Here is a 21,042-nt window from a genome sequence, read left to right as displayed (position 1 = left end):
GTCCCGGAGCAGGCCGCATGTAGCCTACGAGTTCCGCTGCCATGTGAACACGCCAAGAAGATTTTTAAGGTTGGGGGGGGTGGCAGGGAGAGACCCCCCCCCTGTAAAACGTTCCTGGCTACGCTACTGGCCCCATGCATAGTTCTGCTCTATGCTATAACTTGTTTGATTTGCTTACTTTATTTTTGTCTATTAGATTGTAAGCTCTTTGAGCAGGGACTGTCTTTCTTCTATGTTTGTGCAGCACTGTGTATGCCTTGTAGCGCTATAAAAATGCTAAATAGTAGTAGTAGTAATGTAGCATGCACTAAAGGAACAGTCCCATAAATGGGCCCCTCCTATTATGTGCCCCAATGCCACATGATGAGATCCTATTCTATAACAGTATCTGGGTGCACAGATTCCTTTACAGAATACTAATGTAACCCAACATTGGTGTGCCTTACATTTAGGCGCCTACAGTTACATCAGCCTTAGAGCCGGCATAACTGACCATACCTAAATAAGGCAGGGCGTGCCTAACTTATAGTATTTTATAAGTTATGTGCATATTTGGGAGACATGCCCATGCCCTGCCCATGCTCTGCCCAAGTACACACCTCCTTGCTTTTGCATGGAGGGCCTCACATAAGATCATAAGAATAGCCATAATGGGTCAGACCAATGATCCATGTATCAAACCAATGGTCCCAGTATCCTGTTTACAACAGTGGCCAAGCCAGGTCACAAGTACCCAGCAGAAACCCAAATAGTGGCAACATTCCAGAACCCCAATGAGTAGCAAGATTCCAGAATCCCACGTAGTAGCAACATTCCATGCTACGAATCCCAGGGCAAGCAGTAGCTCCCCCATGTCTATCTCAATAACAGACTATGGACTTTTCCTCCAGGAATTTGTTCAAACCTTTTTTAAACCCAGATTCACTAACCGTTGTTACTACATCCTCCGGTAAAGAATTATGGTGCTTACATGCATAAGCACAAATTTATTGTACATTTATGTGCACATAGGAGCATATATCCTTTGGCGCCTTGTTATAGAACTGCCCTTTTTCTTTTTTTGGTTTCAATACATTTTTATTCAAGTTTTGCAAAACTCAATAACATTCATGTCTCAAAACATTACAAAGAGATGAGAATACAACACAATAGCCAAACATTTCTCTCAATACAAAGGAACACTAACAAATGCATATCCCTAGTGGGTAGTTTCTTTATCTAAACTACTTCCATATAACCAAGTAGAATTATTTGTCTTCCTGTAAGTTGAATTTTGCTGATAAAATGACTGTTCATATGTTCTTTTCTTTGTTTAACTATTTCATACATGCAATGAGGCATACCTCTGTCTGGAAGTGACAAGCTTGAGAAATTATAGTAGTGTTTCATACTCAGTGCAAAAAATAAACATCTTTTGTGTGCATAAGGGTAAATTTACAATATATAACCCTACAAAAGGCACATAAAAACACTCAGTCCATATTAAGGGGTATGTTGAGGGAGAGAAATATGTGGAAGATGATAAGGAAAAAGCTGAACTGCTTAACGATTATTTTAGCTCTGTGTTCACGAATGAAAGACTGAGGGCTGCAAAAAACAAAGGCTAAAGGGGATGGATGTATGGTAGACCAAGACCCGTTTATGGAGGACTGTGTTCGTGAAGAGCTTGCCAAACTAAAAGTAGACAGAGCAATGGGGCCTGATGGGATACACCCGAGGGTGGTTAAGGAACTCGGAGAAGTTCTGTTGGCTCCGCTGACAGACCTCTTCAATGCTTCCTTAGAAACTGGAGTGGTCCTGGTGGACTGGAGAAGGGTGGATGTGGTTCCTTTGCACAAGAGTGGAAGTAAGGAAGAGATTGGGAATTACAGACCTGTCAGTCTGACCTTGGTGGTGAGTAAGCTAATGGAAACGCTTTTGAAAAGGAGGATTGTGACATTTCTTGAACTACATGGAATGCGAGACCTGAGGCAGCATGGCTTCACTAGTGGCAGGTCGTGTCAGACGAATCTGACTGTCTTCTTTGACTGGGTGACCAAACAGTTGGATGTGGGAGGGGCGCTTGATGTGGTATACTTGGATTTCAGCAAAGCCTTTGACACAGTTCCGCACAGGCGACTGATAAATAAATTGAGTTCCCTCGGTGCGGGACCTAGAGTTGATTGGGTAAAAAATTGGTTGAATGGTAGGAGACAGAGGGTGGTGGTAAATGGAGTTCGCTCTGAAGAAAAGGAGGTCATCAGTGGAGTACCGCAGGGATCGGTCCTAGGGCCGGCTCTTTTTAATGTTTTTGTGAGCGCTATTGCGGAAGGGCTGTCTAGTAAGGTTTGTCTCTTTGCGGATGATACTAAACTCTGCAACAGGGTGGACACCCTGGAGGGTGTGAATGACATGAGGAAGGACCTAGCAAAGCTAGAGAAATGGACTGATATTTGGCAAATAAGGTTTAATCCCAAAAAATGCTGGGTCATGCACTTGGGTCACAAAAATCCGAGGGAACGGTACAGTATAGGGGGTGTAGTGCTTCAGTGTGTGAAGGAAGAGCAGGACTTGGGGGTGATTGCATCTGGCGACCATACAACTTTCAAACAGGGCAGCTACGAAATTAGTAAGCGGTCTTGAATGCAAAAATTATAGGGACAGGCTTATGAACCTCAACATGTATACGCTGGGAGAGAGGAAACATGATAAAAACGTTTAAATATCTCAAGGGCATTCATGTACAGGAAGAGAGCCTTTTCCAAATGAAGGAGAGCTCTGGAATGAGGGGCATATGACAAAGTTAAGAGGGAATAGGCTTAGGAGTAACCTAAGAAAGTATTATTTCACAAAAAGGGTGGTGGAGGCGTGGAATGGCCTCCTGGTGGAGGTGGTGGAGTCGAGGACTGTTCCAGAATTTATAAAGGCATGATATAAGCATGTGGGATTGCTTAGAAACAGGAAGAATTAGGAGTTACAGAGGATGGGCAGACTGGATGGGTCATATGGCCTTTATCTGCCATCATGTTTCTATGTTTACTAAGGTGGGTTAGCGATTTTAACGTTAAACGCTAACACACCTGTATATTTCTATGGGCGCATTAGTGTTTAATGTGTGTAAACTGTTTACATGCGTTAAAATCGCTAACGTGCCCATAGCGCCCCTTAGTAAACATAGGTGTAAGGATGGCAGTCCTGATCAGGGCCGGCTCAAAGGGTGTGGTGCCCTGAGCCAACTTTTGCAACAGCAAAGGAACATGCGATCATCGCTGTGAATGGTGAGATAGTGAGTTAGGCTTTTGGTGCCCTTCAGTTTTGGCACCCTGAGCCAGTGCCTCACCTAAATTGTGCCTTAACCCAGCCCTGGTGTTTATGGCAAAGACATCTTTATTAAATTGATTTAATAATGTCCCTACAAAACATGGAGTGGTATCTGGGTTCATGGTGGTCTCAAAACCACTGGTGTAGCCAGACAGCTAATTTTGAGGGACCCTGAGCCCAGAATGGGTGGGTACCAAATTTTCTACCTGCCCTTCGCCCTCCTCCTAGTACCCCACACCCAAATGCAAAATATAAATACCTGAGGATCCCAAGCTGAAGATCTCCTTCTCCAGTCCAGTGGCCAGAACTTTCCAAGCTCTGTAGCTGGCAGTAGTGTCACCAGAAATCGAGCACACATGGGGGAGGCTGGCAGCAGTGGTACAGGTGTGGCAGCAGCTCAGAGACACTGCTGCTGGATTCAGAGCTTGGAGAGCTCTGACCACAGGACCAGAGAAGGAGATGGAGGGATCCTTGCCGGTGACAGCAAGGGAGATGTTTAATATTGAGGGATCTTGAGCTCAAAGCGGGAGAGGGGGGTCCCTTGTCCCCTGCCCGCCCCCAGGTCCAAACGGAAAGAAAAATGGAATAAGAGACCCTAAGGGACCTTTTAAATGAAATTCAAGATTTTTTCTGCAGTGGGGGAAAAATTGTAGCTGAGGTGTCCTGATGACCCTTCGTGTTTACCTGTTATAAAAGTGCCCTCATTCTCTTGCTGTAGATTTTGATTTGACAGCATGCGTGAGGGATTGCAGGCTTGTTTCTAACTAGATATGTACATAAAACTAATTAACTACAAACAAGTTATTATAATAATAGGAATGTATAAAGGGAAAAACTACAAAGCTAATAGATAAAATGAGGCATTATTATATCTGTTACAGCCCTCAGGTACTGTAAGAACTGATACGAATCACAGCGGGCAATCCTGCAAAAATTATAATTTTACCTTTTTCATGTTGCCACTCAACTTATAAGGTGGCTTGTTCACTCTGCTCCAGTCTACTGGAACTTTAATCTTTTCATATAGCTGGAAGATCACAAGTCCATCTTGTAAATCCCTGAAGTAGAAACAGGCAACATATTGAAATAAAGTCAGTGTGAGTATGTTTGTAGTCGGAATGTATCTGAGGGGCTGGCCAGATAAGGCAAGGCTGTCCTGATTCAAAATCCACAAAAAGTTCATCTCTGCAGTGGTCATGGTCCACAGTGGCCTGCACTGGGGCTTTCCTCTTTTAATTTTGAGGTGACCCTCTATGCTCTCTCTATGTTCATTAAACCAGATGGATATGGCTTCATTTTAAGTAGATGTTGGATTCATTCAACAAAACACACTTCGGATATCAAATACTCTTCCAAGATACCCGTAAAATCCAAGTGAAGAAACAGGAGTAAATGTGTAGGTTAATAAACCTCAGTGGTAACGCGCTGTGCCTTTATTCACTCATGCACAGTGTTTTACATACTCAAATCGTCATTGGTTCAGCAGCCGCCACCTTCCTATACAATTTTTTATCATTATTCATTGACCATGTTTGGTGAATGTTGGCAGGATGAGCGGTGGCAACGCAACAAAACTTGCTACCAGATCAGGACACTTAATTTCTCCTCTTAACCACCTAATTCACTCTGTAACTCATGTACTTTAACGCAATTACTACTCTGTATTTCTCATACTGGAATTGGCGTTCGCCATCACGGTACTATGTAAGTCACATTGAGTCTGTAAATAGGTGGGGAAATGTGGGATACAAATGCAACAAATAAATAAATAAAAAATAGGGAACATCCTTGAAAAAGCAATCCAGTGAAACACGTGTGTGTCGGAGAAGAGTGCTCCTAAGCCGATTAGATCAAGTGTTATACTTTAAAGATGAGTATTAAGTAGTATAGACAATATAAGGCAGTTTAATAATGTCATTAAAAGTTTACTGAATAATAATAACAAATTGTATAGGAAGGTGGCACTCTCTATGTTCATGGTATTCTCTCTGTAAGGCTTCTTCTGGATTTTAATGTTTTAATGAAAGACTTGTGAAGTCAATCAACACAAAAATGCCATGTTCCAACACCTTTGGTCACTGCAGTAGCGGCTGTGCTTGAGCGCACTGCCTCTATACAGAAGACTACCAAACTGCAGTGCAGAGATTTGTGGCCCGAACCACAGAGCCAGCACCCAAACATTTGGGGAGTAATTCTCAAAAGGTCACTTAAAGAGTTTGTGCTAAGTACAAATTTTATAAGGACAATTAAACGTATAATTGCTATTATAGAATACTAGCAAACGTCTGCTGTTATGCACCTAACTTCATGCGCAAGCATTTAGGCTAGCTCAATGGCTGGTGTAAATGCTTATGCTTTACTGCTGTCAGATGCATAACTGATAGCATTTCTATAACTTTGGTGCATAAGTGCTGGCCAAGCCTCTGACCCACCCAGGCCCCTTTCATGTCCATACCAGCTCACAGTTGCTTGATGACAGGCAGATGATGAAAAGCAAATGTGGGCACTAGAGGCCATTAGTGATGTACTAGTGCCCATGTTTGCTGCCACCCAATGATCAGAGCCAGCGAGCAGGTGTAACAATGAGCTTGCTGGCTCTGAACGTAATGAGCATGCAAATGCATGCTAAACAGGGCACTATCTATTCCTCCCCAATGCTCAGTGGGCAGCATGTCAAACAAGGGTGCTGCTCCCACAGCAAAACCTACGCCGGCTTGGAGCTGGCGTTAGGGTTTGCCAAGGCATTCAGGAGGAATGGGTAGACCCTGTCCATCATGCATTTGCGTGCTTACGGTCCCCCCACCCCACTGACACAAAGGGGCTGGAGGTCCGGATGCATCGGACAGAGGTCACCATTTTGAGGCGGTACTTGCAGGAGGAGGGTGTGCTTACTCCCTCCTCCTGCTTCCAAGTATGACTGAGGGTTGGGGGGGCACTAGACCACAGGAAGGGTGTGGCTGAGAGGGGGGTTCCATGGGGGGGGAGGTAGGGGATGGAGGTCCACTGGACCTCCAGCCCCTTTGTGTTGGGGTTTGAGAAGTTGGGCTGGTTGGACAAGTCCAAGATATTTCTTTATTTTTGACAGCCCGGACCTGTCAAACAACTTCTGCAGGAGGATTGTGATTTGTGTGCATGTCGAGGCACGATCCTTCCGCAGAAGTACTCCGAAGATCAAAACATAGTATAATTTTGCATGTTATTAGTTTTGATCATAGGGGTGTTATTTCCCAGTGTTGTTCGGAACAGCATGGGGAAATTGACCATTGGCTCTTAAAGAAATTACGTGCTAAGATTATAATAAATAGGAATGTATAAAGGGAAAAACTACAAAGCTAAAAGATAAAATGAGGCATAACTAAATGCAGTTATGCGCATAACTGCAAATTAACATCAATTAATACCAATTAACGCTTAATGTAACAAGTTACACACATAACTGGCAGTATTCTATAACCTGTGTAAGTAATTTTGCACTTTAAGCGGTGAATTCTATATATGGAGCTGAAAAATGTTTATTTTATTTATTTATTTAAGTATTTATATACCACCTAGACCTAAGTGGTTTACAGTCTGGTACCAAAAAAGCACTATTCTATAAGCTGCTCTTAAAGTTAGAGGCAGTTTATAGAATAGTGCGTATGCCTGGGAATTGCGCCTATCTTTAGGCGCAGCTATTTGCACCAGCTGAAATGTGGTGCAAAACTTTGTGCCTAAATTAGAGCATTTCTCCCTTATTTTATAACTATGTGTGTACATTTTAGGAATGCCCAAGTTCTACCTATGACTCTCCTATTTCCGCTCCCTCTTATTGAATTCACATGTAAAATATAGGCGTGGATCTCATGCCTAAATTTACATGCACATATTCTAATTAAATCTAATTTGTGCCAATAATTCCTTGTTAGCAAGCCAATTGTTGGCACTAATTAGCTCATTAATCAATGATATTGCACATGTAAATTGGATGCATGCCCAAATTTGCATATGCAATTTTTTGTGACTTTTATAGAATTAAAACGTACACACAAAATTATAGAATTTGAGGGTTGATATGTGTCCCCGTGTTCCCATTAAATTCAGTCTTACTAGATATTGTGAGGTGATCTCATTACATTTTATGGTTAGTTCCTCATACTTTAAAGGCATCAATAGCTATAAGGAAGGATGATAATTATTCCTTACCCATACAAATGATTTACACATGGATTCACACCCAGAGAATTCATCCAGTTCCTAAATGTTCTCTCTTCCCTTGTTTCACCTGAAGCAATAATAGCCAAAAAAAAATCAACATAGCCAATGATATAATTAGCAGCCCAGCACAAAGCAGACCAATCGGTATAGGAGTGTGTACTTTATTAGTACAGATACCTGACGTGTCCTTGTTGCACCCTACTACTGCATCAGGGGTTAGAGCCAGGGGCGTAGCCAGACTTTGGCGGGAGGGGGTCCAGAGCCCGAGGTGACGGGGCACATTTTAGCCAACCCCGGCGCTGCTGACCACCGCCCCTCACTGTCCTTTTTGACCTCTCCTCCCGCCACCGCCAGGTACCTTTGCTGGCGGGGGTCCCCAACTCCCGCCAGCTGAAGTCCCCTTCAGCGCCGGTCTCCAAGTCCAGCATGTTCTCTGATCAGGATGTCAGGACTCACAGAAACAGAATCCAGATCAGCAACGCGCCGGAGACCGGCACTGAAGAGGACTTCGGCTGGCGGAGGTTGGGGACCCCCCCCCCCCCAGCAAAGGTACCTGACGGGGGAGGGTTGGCGGTGGGGGGGAGGCGGGGTCGAATGTGACGGTGGAGGTTCGGTGGCAAGGGGGTGAAAGCAGGGGGGCCAGGGCTAAATATGCGGGGGCCCATGCCCCCACCTAGCTACGCCCCTGGTTAGAGCTAATAGAGGATAAAGCAAAACTTTTCCCTAAGAACTGATTACAATCCAGAACAGCTAAATAGTAGATACTGCAAAAGAGCGGCACTTCCTATCCACAGGTGAAAGCAGTTAGGGCAAAATGTGGTCACATGGGGTGTCTGTGCCAATAAAGTACATACTCCTATACGGATTGGTCTGCTTTGTGCAGTGTATGTTTATCCCCTGAGGCAGCTACTTCCTTTTCAGGCAAATCACTGTTGACTTGTTGTTGCTGTCAGACCATCTGTGATGTTTGGGGCAGTTTTAGAGCCTTATTTGCATCTGGTTTGTGTTTTACACATGGGACTTTCTAGTGTTGTTTTGTTTGAAGAACTTTGTTTGAAGCAATGACTGATCTGAATATTTACAGCAAGACACAGAGGGATTTGTTTTGTACAGAAGGGACTTTTCAGTGTGGTTTCTTTTGAAGAGTTTATTTGACACAATAATATGGGAAGAATTATTAAGACTGGAAGGCAGATATATTTCAACACAAAAGTAAGAGCCTTACAGTTGTACCATTTTTGAACTGTTAGCTAAGTGCATTTAGGTGCCCATCCTTTATATATACATATATAACAATATAGTTTTAAGTATATATTTTTGCACTAATTTTGTGGGTTTTGTTCATAACAAGTTAATGTATTACTACTTTAATTTTTGTGCTCACTCTTGGAGAGACTTGTTTTGAAAATGTATCAAATTCACTGAGTTTTAACGTCAGGTCTCCTGACGAAGCTAACTGCAAAACATGGTCCATGTCGGCACCCTGTTTGTATGAATACTGGCTTAAAAACATTAAAGATAAGTGCATTATTCAGAAAACTATGATGACATGTTTAGAAGTTTTTTCACTACATTGACAATGCTGTTGGTGAGCACTAGGCTGTTTGACCTCTTTGGGTATTTGGGAGTCTCTCAACCCACCATGAGCTCATATTATTGTATTATTATAAAACAAGTACAAATTATTCTAAATGAAGTCAATGTATGTATGAGGTTGGTTTTCAACTGTACGTCTCTTATTTTTATATTCAGTTTCTTTAAAACAAAGATTCTTTTAAATATTCCAGAAACTATGGAAATAGCTCTTTTTTTCCTGACAATATTCTTTGAATAAGTTCTCTTTTCTCTTTTACTTTAACTCATTAAATATTGAGGCAGGGGATTTTCCTCTATGTCATACTCCCAGAACAAGATCTATGAGTATGGCTATGGGTCTGAATTTCAGGTTGCTATATTATATAAACATGTCATCAAATTGTGATATCTTTTCTAGGATATATGGAAATATTTTGCAAAATGTAGAGTAGCATTTTAGAAAGGATGTCCAAATCAGAACATGGATGTCCATCTCACATGTATTTTAGAATAGGACTGTTTTAAAATACATTTGAGACAGATATCCATGTGCTGGAAACATCCAGCATGAACACCCATTTTACAAACTGAAATGTCCGAATTATGAACAGGGCAAAATAAGGGACATGGATGTCTGTGTGGCAGCAGAAGAATGTCCATATTATAAAATGGCCACATAGTTGGCCATGTGGAAGAATAGCCTGATAATTAAAGCAGCCACCTCTGAGCTACAAGCACAGATCTGCCAGTTCAAGTTCCCCTGCAGCTTTTTGCAATTTTTGTTTCTTTTTATTTTATTTTTTTAATTGTGAGCATTCCATAGACAGAAAAATACCTACTATTGCTTCCTTTATTTTCATTCAGGGGAGAATTGCTCAATCAGAGCATCTTTCTTTAAACTGGTGTTACCAGGGACTACAAATAGAATACAAGTACCAGGTGTAAATATGGATGTCCATCATTTTAGACTTGGGCATCCCTTCCCTTTCTGTGATCAGAGTTAGACGTCCATATTTTGGGCCTTCCCTAGACCCACCCAGACCACACCCCCTTGTTATATAGACATACTGCAGTGTTAGACGTCCATATCCTGCCTTTGTAAAATTTGGATTTGGACATTTATGCAATATGAAGGCCTAAATGTCAGTTTTCAGATGTTCAAAACAAGAATAGAACTTCTAAAATAACCACCCTAATGCATTTATATATCTTTTTGAATTTTCTATATACATCATTCTAGATATAAAATACTTTTAATTGGACCAACATAAAAATTTAGCCAAAAATTATGATCAGAATTATTGAGTTATCATAAAATCTTCTGTACAACACTACTTTTATATAGTTCTTACATCATCCAATGAAAGGTATCACAGCCTGCAAAAAATCTATTCTTATCTCATGGCACTATGGCTATTAGTACTAGAATGACCATATAGCTCCATCACAAAAAGGATGAGCTGAGCTATACCCGATCTGGCTTTCACTGCCTACACTGAGGTACAGTTTTGATTTCCTTAACAAAAAAACAAAACAAAAAAAAAAAACCCCACACCACCACCACCACCAACAAGAGTAAAAACAGGACAACAAATTCACACATGCAGTAGGATAAACCCAAGACTGGCCCAGCCTGTTTCTTGATACAGGGTCAAACCAACTAGTATTTTCTACTATTTAAATTGATGACACATGTATAGTCATTCAAACTGGAGTAGTAACTATTCACTAGAACACAAGTCATGGGAATGACAGATAGTCAGAGGGTTTATAGGTTGCAAAGGGAAGAAAAACTCATAACCTGTCCACAACTTGCTCTTATTGCTGGCAAACCTTAGTGCAGTGATGGAGAACCTATGGCACGCGTGCCAGAGAGGGCACACAGAGCCCTCTCTGTTGGCACGTGCTTTGTTGCCTCAGCCAGAGTCGCCTCCCAGTTCCAGGGTCCCCCCTCCCCTCTCCCTCCCTTCCTCCGAGTTCCATTCATCATCCCTCCCTTCCTCCCTCCCTCCCTCCCTTCCTTCGAGTTCCAGGCCCCCTCCGTCCGAATTTTAAAAGTCATCTCTTGACTTACCTCATCGGGGACGGGTTACGGCGGCTGGCAGCAGCGCTAAAATGCGTGCAGGCTCGGCCCTTCTCTCTCTCTCTCTCTGAGCTCTGGTCCCGCCCTCATTTCCCATCCTCCTGTGTTTTGGCCGGCTAGGCATCCTGATGCAGGCTTAGCAGGCCGAAACACAGCTGTCAAGTCTTGATCATCTTCTAATAAACAGTCTTATTGATTGGAATGTTGCTCACTCATTCTTGAGTCATCTTCCATGTTTTCCTGCATATTGTGTATCCTGTGGAAATTTGTTTCTTCTGTGTATACATTGACCGTCTTTTATTCTTACACAACCATGTTTTTGTATTTTCACACAATCAGTTATCTTTCTGATCTACTTGCCTTCAATAGAACTCCAGTCGATATCCTGGTTCTCTGGCTTTTGAAGAGCAGGATACTTGTTGAACAGGTTGGCAATGAAGGCCAGATTAAGTTTTGGATTTCCACGGACCACGTCTGTGGCTGTCACAAACTGTCGGCAGCCCAGCCTGTCTGCCTGCTCCAACATACACTCAGCTCTCTTAATGTCATCTTTTTCCTGTGTCAATAGAATGCAGAATTATACCAGGTGCAACTCAAAAAATAATAGCTATGAAACAATGAATAATTATTAAACAATTAATTTTAGAAATGTAAAGAATTCTCTACTACAATTAACGTTGCTGACGTGCCTTCTCTACAACACATTACAAATCATCCTCCAGATTTTATATATCACACAGAGATTTCCGAACAGAAATTGAAGCATATTCCATAATAATGCGCATAACTTAATTGGTTAACAAGCCACGATGCTGATAGTTGCCAATTATTGATACTAATTGGCATTAGAATTTACGCACAGAACTGTTTAAACATATTCTATAATGTGCTGTGCGTAAATTCTAAGTGAAAACAAAAAAAGGGGTGGGGAAAATAGGCTCTATTCAAACAATGGGGCAGACGTATAGATTAGTTAAAACAATGATTTTTATTGTGAATAGGTGACTCAACACAGCCGTGTTTCGGCAGCGTAGCACCTTCCTCAGGAGTCTATGAAAACAAATATAATGACAGAAATAATACATAAACACTGCATACAAAATAAATATATCAGTGTACGTATATACTAAATGAACATCTCAAAACATATATATGAGTTAAAACCAAATGAACATATATAGATGTAAAAAACAGAGCAAAATTATAACCAATTTCAAATCCATAAAAGTAATATTAAAATAACAGTCATGTAATCTCTAAAAGAATTAAATGTGGAAAAAATGGTGTTGCAGAGTAAATGCATGCATCAGTAATGCAAAAACAAATTGCTTATACAGGGAGTAACCTATTCACAATAAAAATCATTGTTTTAACTAATCTATACATTTGCCCCATTGTTTGAATACAGCCTGTTTTCCCCACCCCTTTTTTTGTTTTCGCTTTTTTTGTCCTGTGGGGATCAAGTGCACCTCCACACTCCGTGTGGTTTTTCTCTGACCTGTAAATTCTAAGTTTCATAGTTAAAAAGGGGGTGTGGCCACGGGCATGGAATGGGCGGGTAGTGGGCATTTCTAATATCTATGCACATGGTTATAGAATACACCCGGTCTATGTGTAATTTAGGCGTCAGCATTTACACCAGGTTTTACTTGGAGTAACTGCCTGTGACTAAATTTAGTCACACAGACTGGCACTCAACATATTCTATAAACTGTGTGGAAATTTAGGTTTATTCTATAAAGTACACCTAAATTAAGGCATACTTTTTAGAATGCACTTAGGCGAAATTCATTTCAGCGCTGAATTTAAGCATGATATATAGAATCTACTTCCCATGTGTCTAAAGTATGGAAGTAATTTTAAGATTGTCTGGACAGGTGCAAAGTTCTTAGGCACCTTCTTAATGAAGACTTTGCATTAAGTTTGAAAATAAAAGTGCATATGTAGGCTCATTTTGAAAATTGTCTAGGGGAAAATACCTGCCCAAAATTACACCTGCTAATTTGTACAGGTAGCTTGTCTCAGAAAAAGCTTACACACATATTTGTGAAAATTCAAAAGTAAACATATATTTCCACATCCTACCCCCAGGAACATCTCTTTCAATTGTGGTAGAAGTGCAATGATAATAGATATTGGGGAGGGGGGGCTGCTCATGGATTTGATATACCACCTTACATTTATTATACACAGGTATTTTCTATGCCCCTAGTGGGCTCACAATCTAAGTTTCCGCACCTGGGGCAATGAAAGGATAACAGACTTGCCCAGGATCACAAAGAGCCACAGTGGGAATTGAAACCAGTTCCCCCAGGTTCTCAGCTCACTGTTCTAACCATTAGGCTACTTTTAATTGTAAGTGTGTACTTTTAATTGTAATTTTTTTTATTAAGAACTTCAAAACCACAACCAAGAAATAAGGCCTTGTATAACATTCCAAACAAAAAGAAAAAATTCAAAGCTCCATTAAGAAAACAGTAAACACAAATAATACTGGAGGAAAACAGTTGTACTCTTCAAATCAGGAATACTCAATATCAGACAGAACTTAAACCAGGCAAGACTTTAAAGGAAAACAGGTAGAACCTACTGTGTTGATGACTGTTCCTTAACAGAAAACTAAGCAGCTGAACCCTGAACATTCAAAGAAGGTAATGAGGCGTCCAATGGGAAGGCAGCCACTTTATTACTCAAAAAAGGCAACAAGCTGAGAAAGCATAAAAAGCATACTCATCAGAATGATATGTAATGACACATTTGCGAGGAAAATTGAGCAAAACAACCCAACCACCTGCAACAATTGGGGTCTTAACATCAAAAATGAATTCTTTCTTCTGAATGGCCTTAGCTACTTCAGAAAAAAAAACCCTAAAAGTTTAGATGAGCCAGGGCCCACCCCATTCCAATGCCCTGTCTGCTATCAGAGACTCTAAATTTGGCTATTAGGTATCATCTTACATGATGACTAGGAGGCTTATTTTCAAAGCACTTAGCCTCCCAAAGTTCCATAGAAACCTATGGAACTTAGCCTCCCAAAGTGCTTTGAAAATATGCCTCTAGGTCTCCCTTCTTCCAGATCCTGAACACCACTTCCATAACAGCTCTAGTCAGCACAGTAGTAACAACATTCAAATTTATGATAGTGACATTTTGCTGAGGTGATCTGCTTTAATCGTTACTACTACTACTACTACTATTTAGCATTTCTATAGCGCTACAAGGCATACGCAGCGCTGCACAAACATAGAAGAAAGACAGTCCCTGCTCAAAGAGCTTACAATCTAATAGACAAAAAATAAATAAAGTAAGCAAATCAAATCAATTAATGTGAACGGGAAGGAAGAGAGGAGGGTAGGTGGAGGCGAGTGGTTACAAGTGGTTACGAGTCAAAAGCAATGTTAAAGAGGTGGGCTTTCAGTCTAGATTTAAAGGTGGCCAAGGATGGGGCAAGACGTAGGGGCTCAGGAAGTTTATTCCAGGCGTAGGGTGCAGCGAGACAGAAGGCGCAAAGTCTGGAGTTGGCAGTAGTGGAGAAGGGAACAGATAAGAAGGATTTATCCATGGAGCGGAGTGTACGGGAAGGGGTGTAGGGAAGGACGAGTGTGGAGAGATACTGGGGAGCAGCAGAGTGAGTACATTTATAGGTTAGTAGAAGAAGTTTGAACAGGATGCGAAAACGGATAGGGAGCCAGTGAAGGGTCTTGAGGAGAGGGGTAGTATGAGTAAAGCGACCCTGGCGGAAGATGAGACGGGCAGCTGAGTTTTGAACCGACTGGAGAGGTGACTAAGTGGGAGGCCAGCAAGAAGCAGATTGCAGTAGTCTAGACGAGAGGTGACAAGGGTGTGGATGAGGGTTTTGGTAGAGTGCTCGGAAAGAAAGGGGCGGATTTTACGGATGTTGTAAAGAAAGAAACGACAGGTCTTGGCGGTCTGCTGGATATGAGCAGAGAAGGAGAGAGAAGAGTCAAAGATGACCCCAAGGTTTCGAGCTGAGGAGACAGGGAGAATGAGAGAGCCATCAACAGAAATAGAAAACGGGGGGAGCGGGGAGGTGGGTTTGGGGGGGAAAATGAGAAGCTCGTTAGCATAGGTGGAAGGCAAGCAGAGTGGTGTGTACTTTAAGTCTTGTTTCCGATTTTGGAAACACAAGACCCCTGATGTAGGCATTCATGCTGGATATCTGGCCACATTGGGTCATCTCTACAACAAAGTTTCAATTTGGTGACAACTCATGCTGTTGTCATTTCCCTAACCATATAATTTGAACATTTTTTTGACCAAGAAAGCAATATCTGTATGACTGAAATTTAGGTGACTGGAACCTTCAGTTGCTCAGTTCTTACCCTCAGTCCTGTCATGTCAATAGCAATGGCGGGGATTCCATCTTCTCCTCCCTTTGGGGCAACTTCGTTAAGCAGGTGATAGTAAGCTTTGGAATCCTATTGTAAATCAAGAAATCACAGGTATTAAAACCTAGATAGAACATGCTTTATAATTCTATGATGTATCACATACAATGTTAGAAGCTAAGAGGATGATAATTTAAAAAAAACTTTCAATTTTCAACTGAAAAATTTCCTAAATGTAGTCATCTAAAACTTATGACCTTAAATTTAGGCCTCCTTTTCAATTGCCTAGACATGAGGTCCTAAATTAGTTGCCTAGTGCTGACAATCAATGCTAAGCTTCTAACTTTTTTTCTCCATCCCAACTCCACCTGCTTTTAGGTTTGTAAATTTGGGAATTCAAGTTAAAATTTTAGACACCTTAGCCTTTTGAAGATTAGCCTTTAAGTCCCTTGTTCATATTGGTGTGAAACAGACCACTAGTAGGTTAGATGTGATCCACTGCTGTACCTTCCTGAGTTCTATTATGTATTGTGTTGACACTGTAAGTAGTATACAAAGGAGAAAAAAGGGGGAGGTGTCTACTCCTTCCACAATAATGCAAGCAAAGCAAACTCAGGGTGGAAGAAAGCCAAGTCCAAGTGACCAGCCCAAACACAGAAGTAAAAGCTCCAAAGTTTATTGGGACCCTACACAGTCCGTGTTTCGGCGGAAAAGCCTTCTTCAGGGGTCTAAAAACATATAAAGTAAAAATCAATATACAAATTAAAATAAAAACAAAGATAAAGATAAATAAATATACAGCAATACAGGCTACAAAAATATATAAAAATATATAAGCTGCAAAAATTATACAAAAAATAGAATATAGAAATAAAGAAATTTAAAATTTAAAAATTAAAAATAAAAATAAAACAGACAATTAGAATCCAAAAAGCCCACAATAAGAATAAAAAAAACATATATAAAGATCAAAATATAAATGTGATATTATATTTAAAAATAATAATTCATTTAAAAATAATACATTTAAATAAAATTTTAAGAAATAAAATAATGGAGATATTAATAATACACAATAAACTTTGTTTGGAGCTCTTACTTCTGTGTTTGCGCTGGTCACTTGGACTTGGCTTTCTTCAAATTGTAAGTAGTATACTATGCCATACTTTGTATTGTTATTTGAATATTTTTACTGCTGTAATGGCCTATTGCTCATGTTTGATCTATTCTTACTATACACCACCTTGAGTGAATTCCTTCAAAAAGGCGGTAAATAAATCCTAATATATAAATAAATAATAAAATAATGGGGGTTTTTTCAGCTATGATTTTAATTTAGCAATTAATTAGGAGATTTATAATATCAGTGAGCCCCTCAATAATGTGTCTGTAATAATTTAGATACAGACAAAGCAGAAAATATAGTTGATATGGATAAAATCCCTTCCATGATCCTTATCTGAATAATAGCACCATTTGACATCAGCCTTTTGAGTTACTCATTTGACCAAAAAAAGCTGCCATAAGATGTGATTACTACCTAATCCTCTTCTAAAACTGATTAAAATAGTAAGGGTAAAAACACGAGGTCCTGCTTACTAAAGTGCAGTAAATCCTGGCACTTTCTGCAATTTAAATGGAAAACATACTCCCTGTTTACTAAGCCACGCTAGTAGCGGCTGAGGTGTGCTAATGCCGACACAGGCCATTTGCTTTGAATGGGTTGTGTTGGCATTGCTTCGTGGCAGCCACTAGCACGGCTTAGTCAGCAGGGGAGTTAATATGTGGAAAGTGCAAAGCCTGTATGGTAAATATCAGGGGTATGGCAAGCATTGATGCTACCTGCTGATGCACGGCCCCATCAATTTTCAAGAAAACCCACCCGATCCCCCTAGCATCATCCCCCCTCTCTCCCTCCACCCTGAGTGACAGAAGGCAATAGCCCCCTCTTCCTTATTTGGAAGATTGACCCCCTAGTGGTAATACCGTGGTCTGCCAGCACCATTTTGAACCTGGAACCGGAGAGGGAAGAAGCAACTGAAGGTTGCTCCTGTCCTTAGACCCTAGATACCAGGAAACCCTCCAGTGGATTCAGTGGGGGAAGGGTGCATGAGGGAGGGTTGCTGCCATTTTGAAATGAGAAGGTTGCATTCTGTCACTCAGGGGGGAGGGGGAGAGAGGAGACTGCCTTCTGTCACTTGGGAGGGTGGGTAGGGGATTGGGTGGATTTTCTTTACAACCAATGAGACCATGGTGCATGCATCAGCTGATAGCACTGATGCACCCGTGCTATCGACTGATGCATTTATCATGTAATAAGTGACTGCCCTCTTTGGTAAATGTAGGCTATATGTTTGATACAGCCCCAACATTTACTACTACTACTACTTAACATTTCTAAAGCGCTACTAGGGTTACACAGCACTGTACAGTTTAACAAAGAAGGACAGTCCCTGCTTAAAGGAGCTTACAATCTAAAGGACAACATGTGCAGTCAGCTTACAATCTAATGGACAACATGTGCAGACAGTCAGTTGGGGCAGTCTAGATTTCCTGGATAGAGGTAAAATGATTAGGTGCCGAAGGTGACATTAAAGAGATGGGCTTTGAGTAAGGATTTGAAGATGGGCAGGGAGGGGGCTCTGCGTATGGGCTCAGGAAGTTTGTTCCAAGCATAGGAAGAAGCAAGGCAGAAAGGGCGGAGCCTGGAGTTGGCGATGGTGGAGAAGGGTGCAGAGAGGAGGGATTTGTCCTGTGAGCGGAGGTTTCGGGTAGGAGCGTAAGGGGAGATAAGGGTAGAGAGGTAGTGAGGGGCTGCAGATTGAGTGCATTTGTAGGTTAGTAGGAGAAGTTTGAACTGTATGCGGTACCTGATTGGAAGCCAGTGAAGTGACTAGAGGAGAGGGGTGATATTTAATTACTACACTTTATGTTTGCATTTAATGTGCGGTACGTTCGGTAAACAGGTCTCTGTACTACCTGCTAGGGGTCAACTAGTACCATATTGGACCTGGCACTGGAAAGGCAGGAGTGAGCTGAGATTGCTCCTGCCCTTAAATACTAAACAGCGGACTCCCTCTCCTTCTCTGGGTAGATCCCAGGGAGTCTTCAGAGAGTATGGGGGAGGGCCACCTGTATCTTAAGGTGTGAGCTGCCACTGCCAATCTGGGGTGCAAGTGAAATGAGGGCTACCTTCTGCTTCTCTGGAAGGGTGGGGGGGCCTGCCACTGTTCCCTTTAAGCAGACTAGGAGTCCTCCACCTACAGTCCTGCCATTGGGGGTTACTACTTCACTAACACATTTTCAATAGTGAGGGACAGACAAGCTCTGCAGAACTCCAGGGAACCTGCCTGTCTCTAGCAATTGAAAACAGCACCCCCCACTGGTAGCAAAGCAGTTGGAGGACTCCTGCTCAGCTTAGAGGGAACAGTGGGCCCTGGTCCTTTTTTGGCTATTAACCCCTAGCTGTAGTACCGCAAGACTACCATTATTTATTTATAAAAAAAATGTTAATCCTGCATTGTCCTATTCCATTCTAGGTGAGTTATCCAAAAAACGATCCAGATTAATTCCCACAAACCCATCTATTCATCACATATCCAGGAGACAATGACAACGATCTAGCCTCATTTTCCCCTGCTTATCCCCTGTTCTATCCCCTTTCGCCTCATCGACCCCTCCCCCAATGCTCACCTACCCTTACTCACACCTCTCCTACTCCCTTCACTCTTGCCCATTCCCCTCCGCCTCATCTACCCTCCAATTGCTCACTTACCCTTGCTCATACTTCTCCTACTCCCCTCATCTCTGCATTTCTACATTCCTATTTCTTTTATTACTCCGATAATACTCAACTTATTTCTCTCCACCAATACTTTGTAATTCCAATTACTATGTAAGCTGCATTGAACCTGCTTTGAGTGGGAAAGCGCAGGGTACAAACGTAATAAATGAATAAACAAAAAAAAACCCTGACTGGGGATTTTTTCCTACTCTTAAGCCCTAGATATCAGGGAACCCACTGGTAGGTCCTAGAGGGTCTTTGGGGGAGGAGATGAAAAAGGAACACCTGCATTATGGGATGGAGAAGCTATCCTCTGTCATTTGGTGGAGGGGTAGAGAGGGGTCTACCTCTGTCATTCAGGGGAGTGGAGAAAGGGAGACTGCCTTATGTCAGTTTGGGGTGGGAGGAGAAGGGGATTGATGCTAGGGGATCAGGTGGGTTTTCTTTTCTTAAGGAGGGGTTGCTGTGCACTAACCACAAACAAAGTCCTCACTCCATCTCCATCCATTTTCTGCCCCATTCCCACCCCAACCTATAGTACATGGCATGGGATCTTTAGTGCACTGACTGTTTTTTTACCATGTGGTAGCCGGTAATATGGTTCCACTCTAATGGTTAGCACGTGCTAATACCTGTGCTAACCGCTTACCACAGTTTCGAAGACATGGCCCTTAGAGTATTTTTCTTAGAGCACAGTTGATGTGAAAGAACAGATTGCTGTACAGAACTATGTACAAGCTAAACTTACCTTTGGTATGCTGTAGAAGTCTATTAGTTAAGAGGGTCAATGAAAGAAGCAACAGAAGAGAGCAGCAGATATTTAATGGAGAATTTCAGAAACTAAAAAAGTAAGTATTGATAAGAAAGATTTACAGAGCAGTGGTTAAAAAATGGGGGGGGGGGGGGGGGGGGGGGGGAAGTATCAGGATTTCTTCAGGTAATTCCTAGCAGTAAATATGAAGGCCAGTATAAGAAACAGATCTAATTCTGTGCTACCAAGTTCTAGTTTGTCATACCAAAGGTTCTACAGGCAGAAATGGGTTTTATAAAATAGCATGAGGGTATAAGCACATAGGGCTGGATTCCATATATTTAGGCACCAGGAAGATCCGGGCAAAGCCTGTATTTTACAAAAGGCGCCCGATCTTTATGGAATACTAGCACAGCACACAGGTCACCAGTGGCGATCCTAGCCGGCATGACACCCGGGGCGGAGTATCCTGTTCTGGGGCAGAGAGAGCTGCAGCGAAGTTAGCGAAGTCAGCGAACTCAGCTGACAGGCGCGCGCCGCGGCACCCTCCCCCCAGCAGCGTGCACCCGGGGCGGACTGCCCCCACCGCCCCCCCCCTTGGTACGCCACTGCAGGTCGTTCCTAACTTTGTGCACCAGATTTACTGATGGCTCTATCAGGCGTAAGTCTGGTGCCCAAAGTTAGGCACAGATATGCATTATTCTGTAATATGGTGCGTAACTCTTGAGAACACCCATGACCCTTCTCTGATCACATTCAGCAGATTGCCAAAACCTGTCGTTTTTTCTCTACAACATTAGCAAAATCCGTTCCTTCGTCTCTGAGGACTCTACCAGAACCCTTATCCACACTCTTATCACCTCTCGTCTTGATTATTGTAACCTACTTTTCACCGGCCTCCCTCTTAGCCATCTCTCTCCTCTTCAATCAGTCCAAAATTCTGCTGCGCGCTCATTTTCCGCCAAAGTCGCTATGCCCACATTAGCCCTCTCCTTAAGTCACTTCA

At 42.0% G+C, this 21,042-nt stretch overlaps 1 protein-coding gene across 1 annotated transcript in view; it reads right to left on the bottom strand.

Moving 5' to 3' along the window:
• The window catches only part of LCP1 (lymphocyte cytosolic protein 1), a 103,994-nt gene that overhangs the window by 10,477 nt on the left and 72,475 nt on the right, over window positions 1–21,042 (bottom strand). The window contains exons 9-12 of the mRNA XM_030200505.1: window positions 15,496–15,591; window positions 11,513–11,708; window positions 7,483–7,561; window positions 4,247–4,358 (exon numbers count right to left, since the gene is read on the bottom strand). Of these exons, the coding sequence (XP_030056365.1) occupies window positions 4,247–4,358; window positions 7,483–7,561; window positions 11,513–11,708; window positions 15,496–15,591 (483 nt within the window). The remainder of the gene's footprint in view (window positions 1–4,246; window positions 4,359–7,482; window positions 7,562–11,512; window positions 11,709–15,495; window positions 15,592–21,042) is intronic.

This window comes from Microcaecilia unicolor, chromosome 4 (assembly GCF_901765095.1).
Source record: "Microcaecilia unicolor chromosome 4, aMicUni1.1, whole genome shotgun sequence".
In the NCBI taxonomy this organism is placed as follows: Eukaryota; Metazoa; Chordata; class Amphibia; order Gymnophiona; family Siphonopidae; genus Microcaecilia; species Microcaecilia unicolor.
The sequence above is the reverse complement of the archived record's forward strand: the minus strand, read 5'-3'. Positions and strand labels throughout refer to the sequence as shown.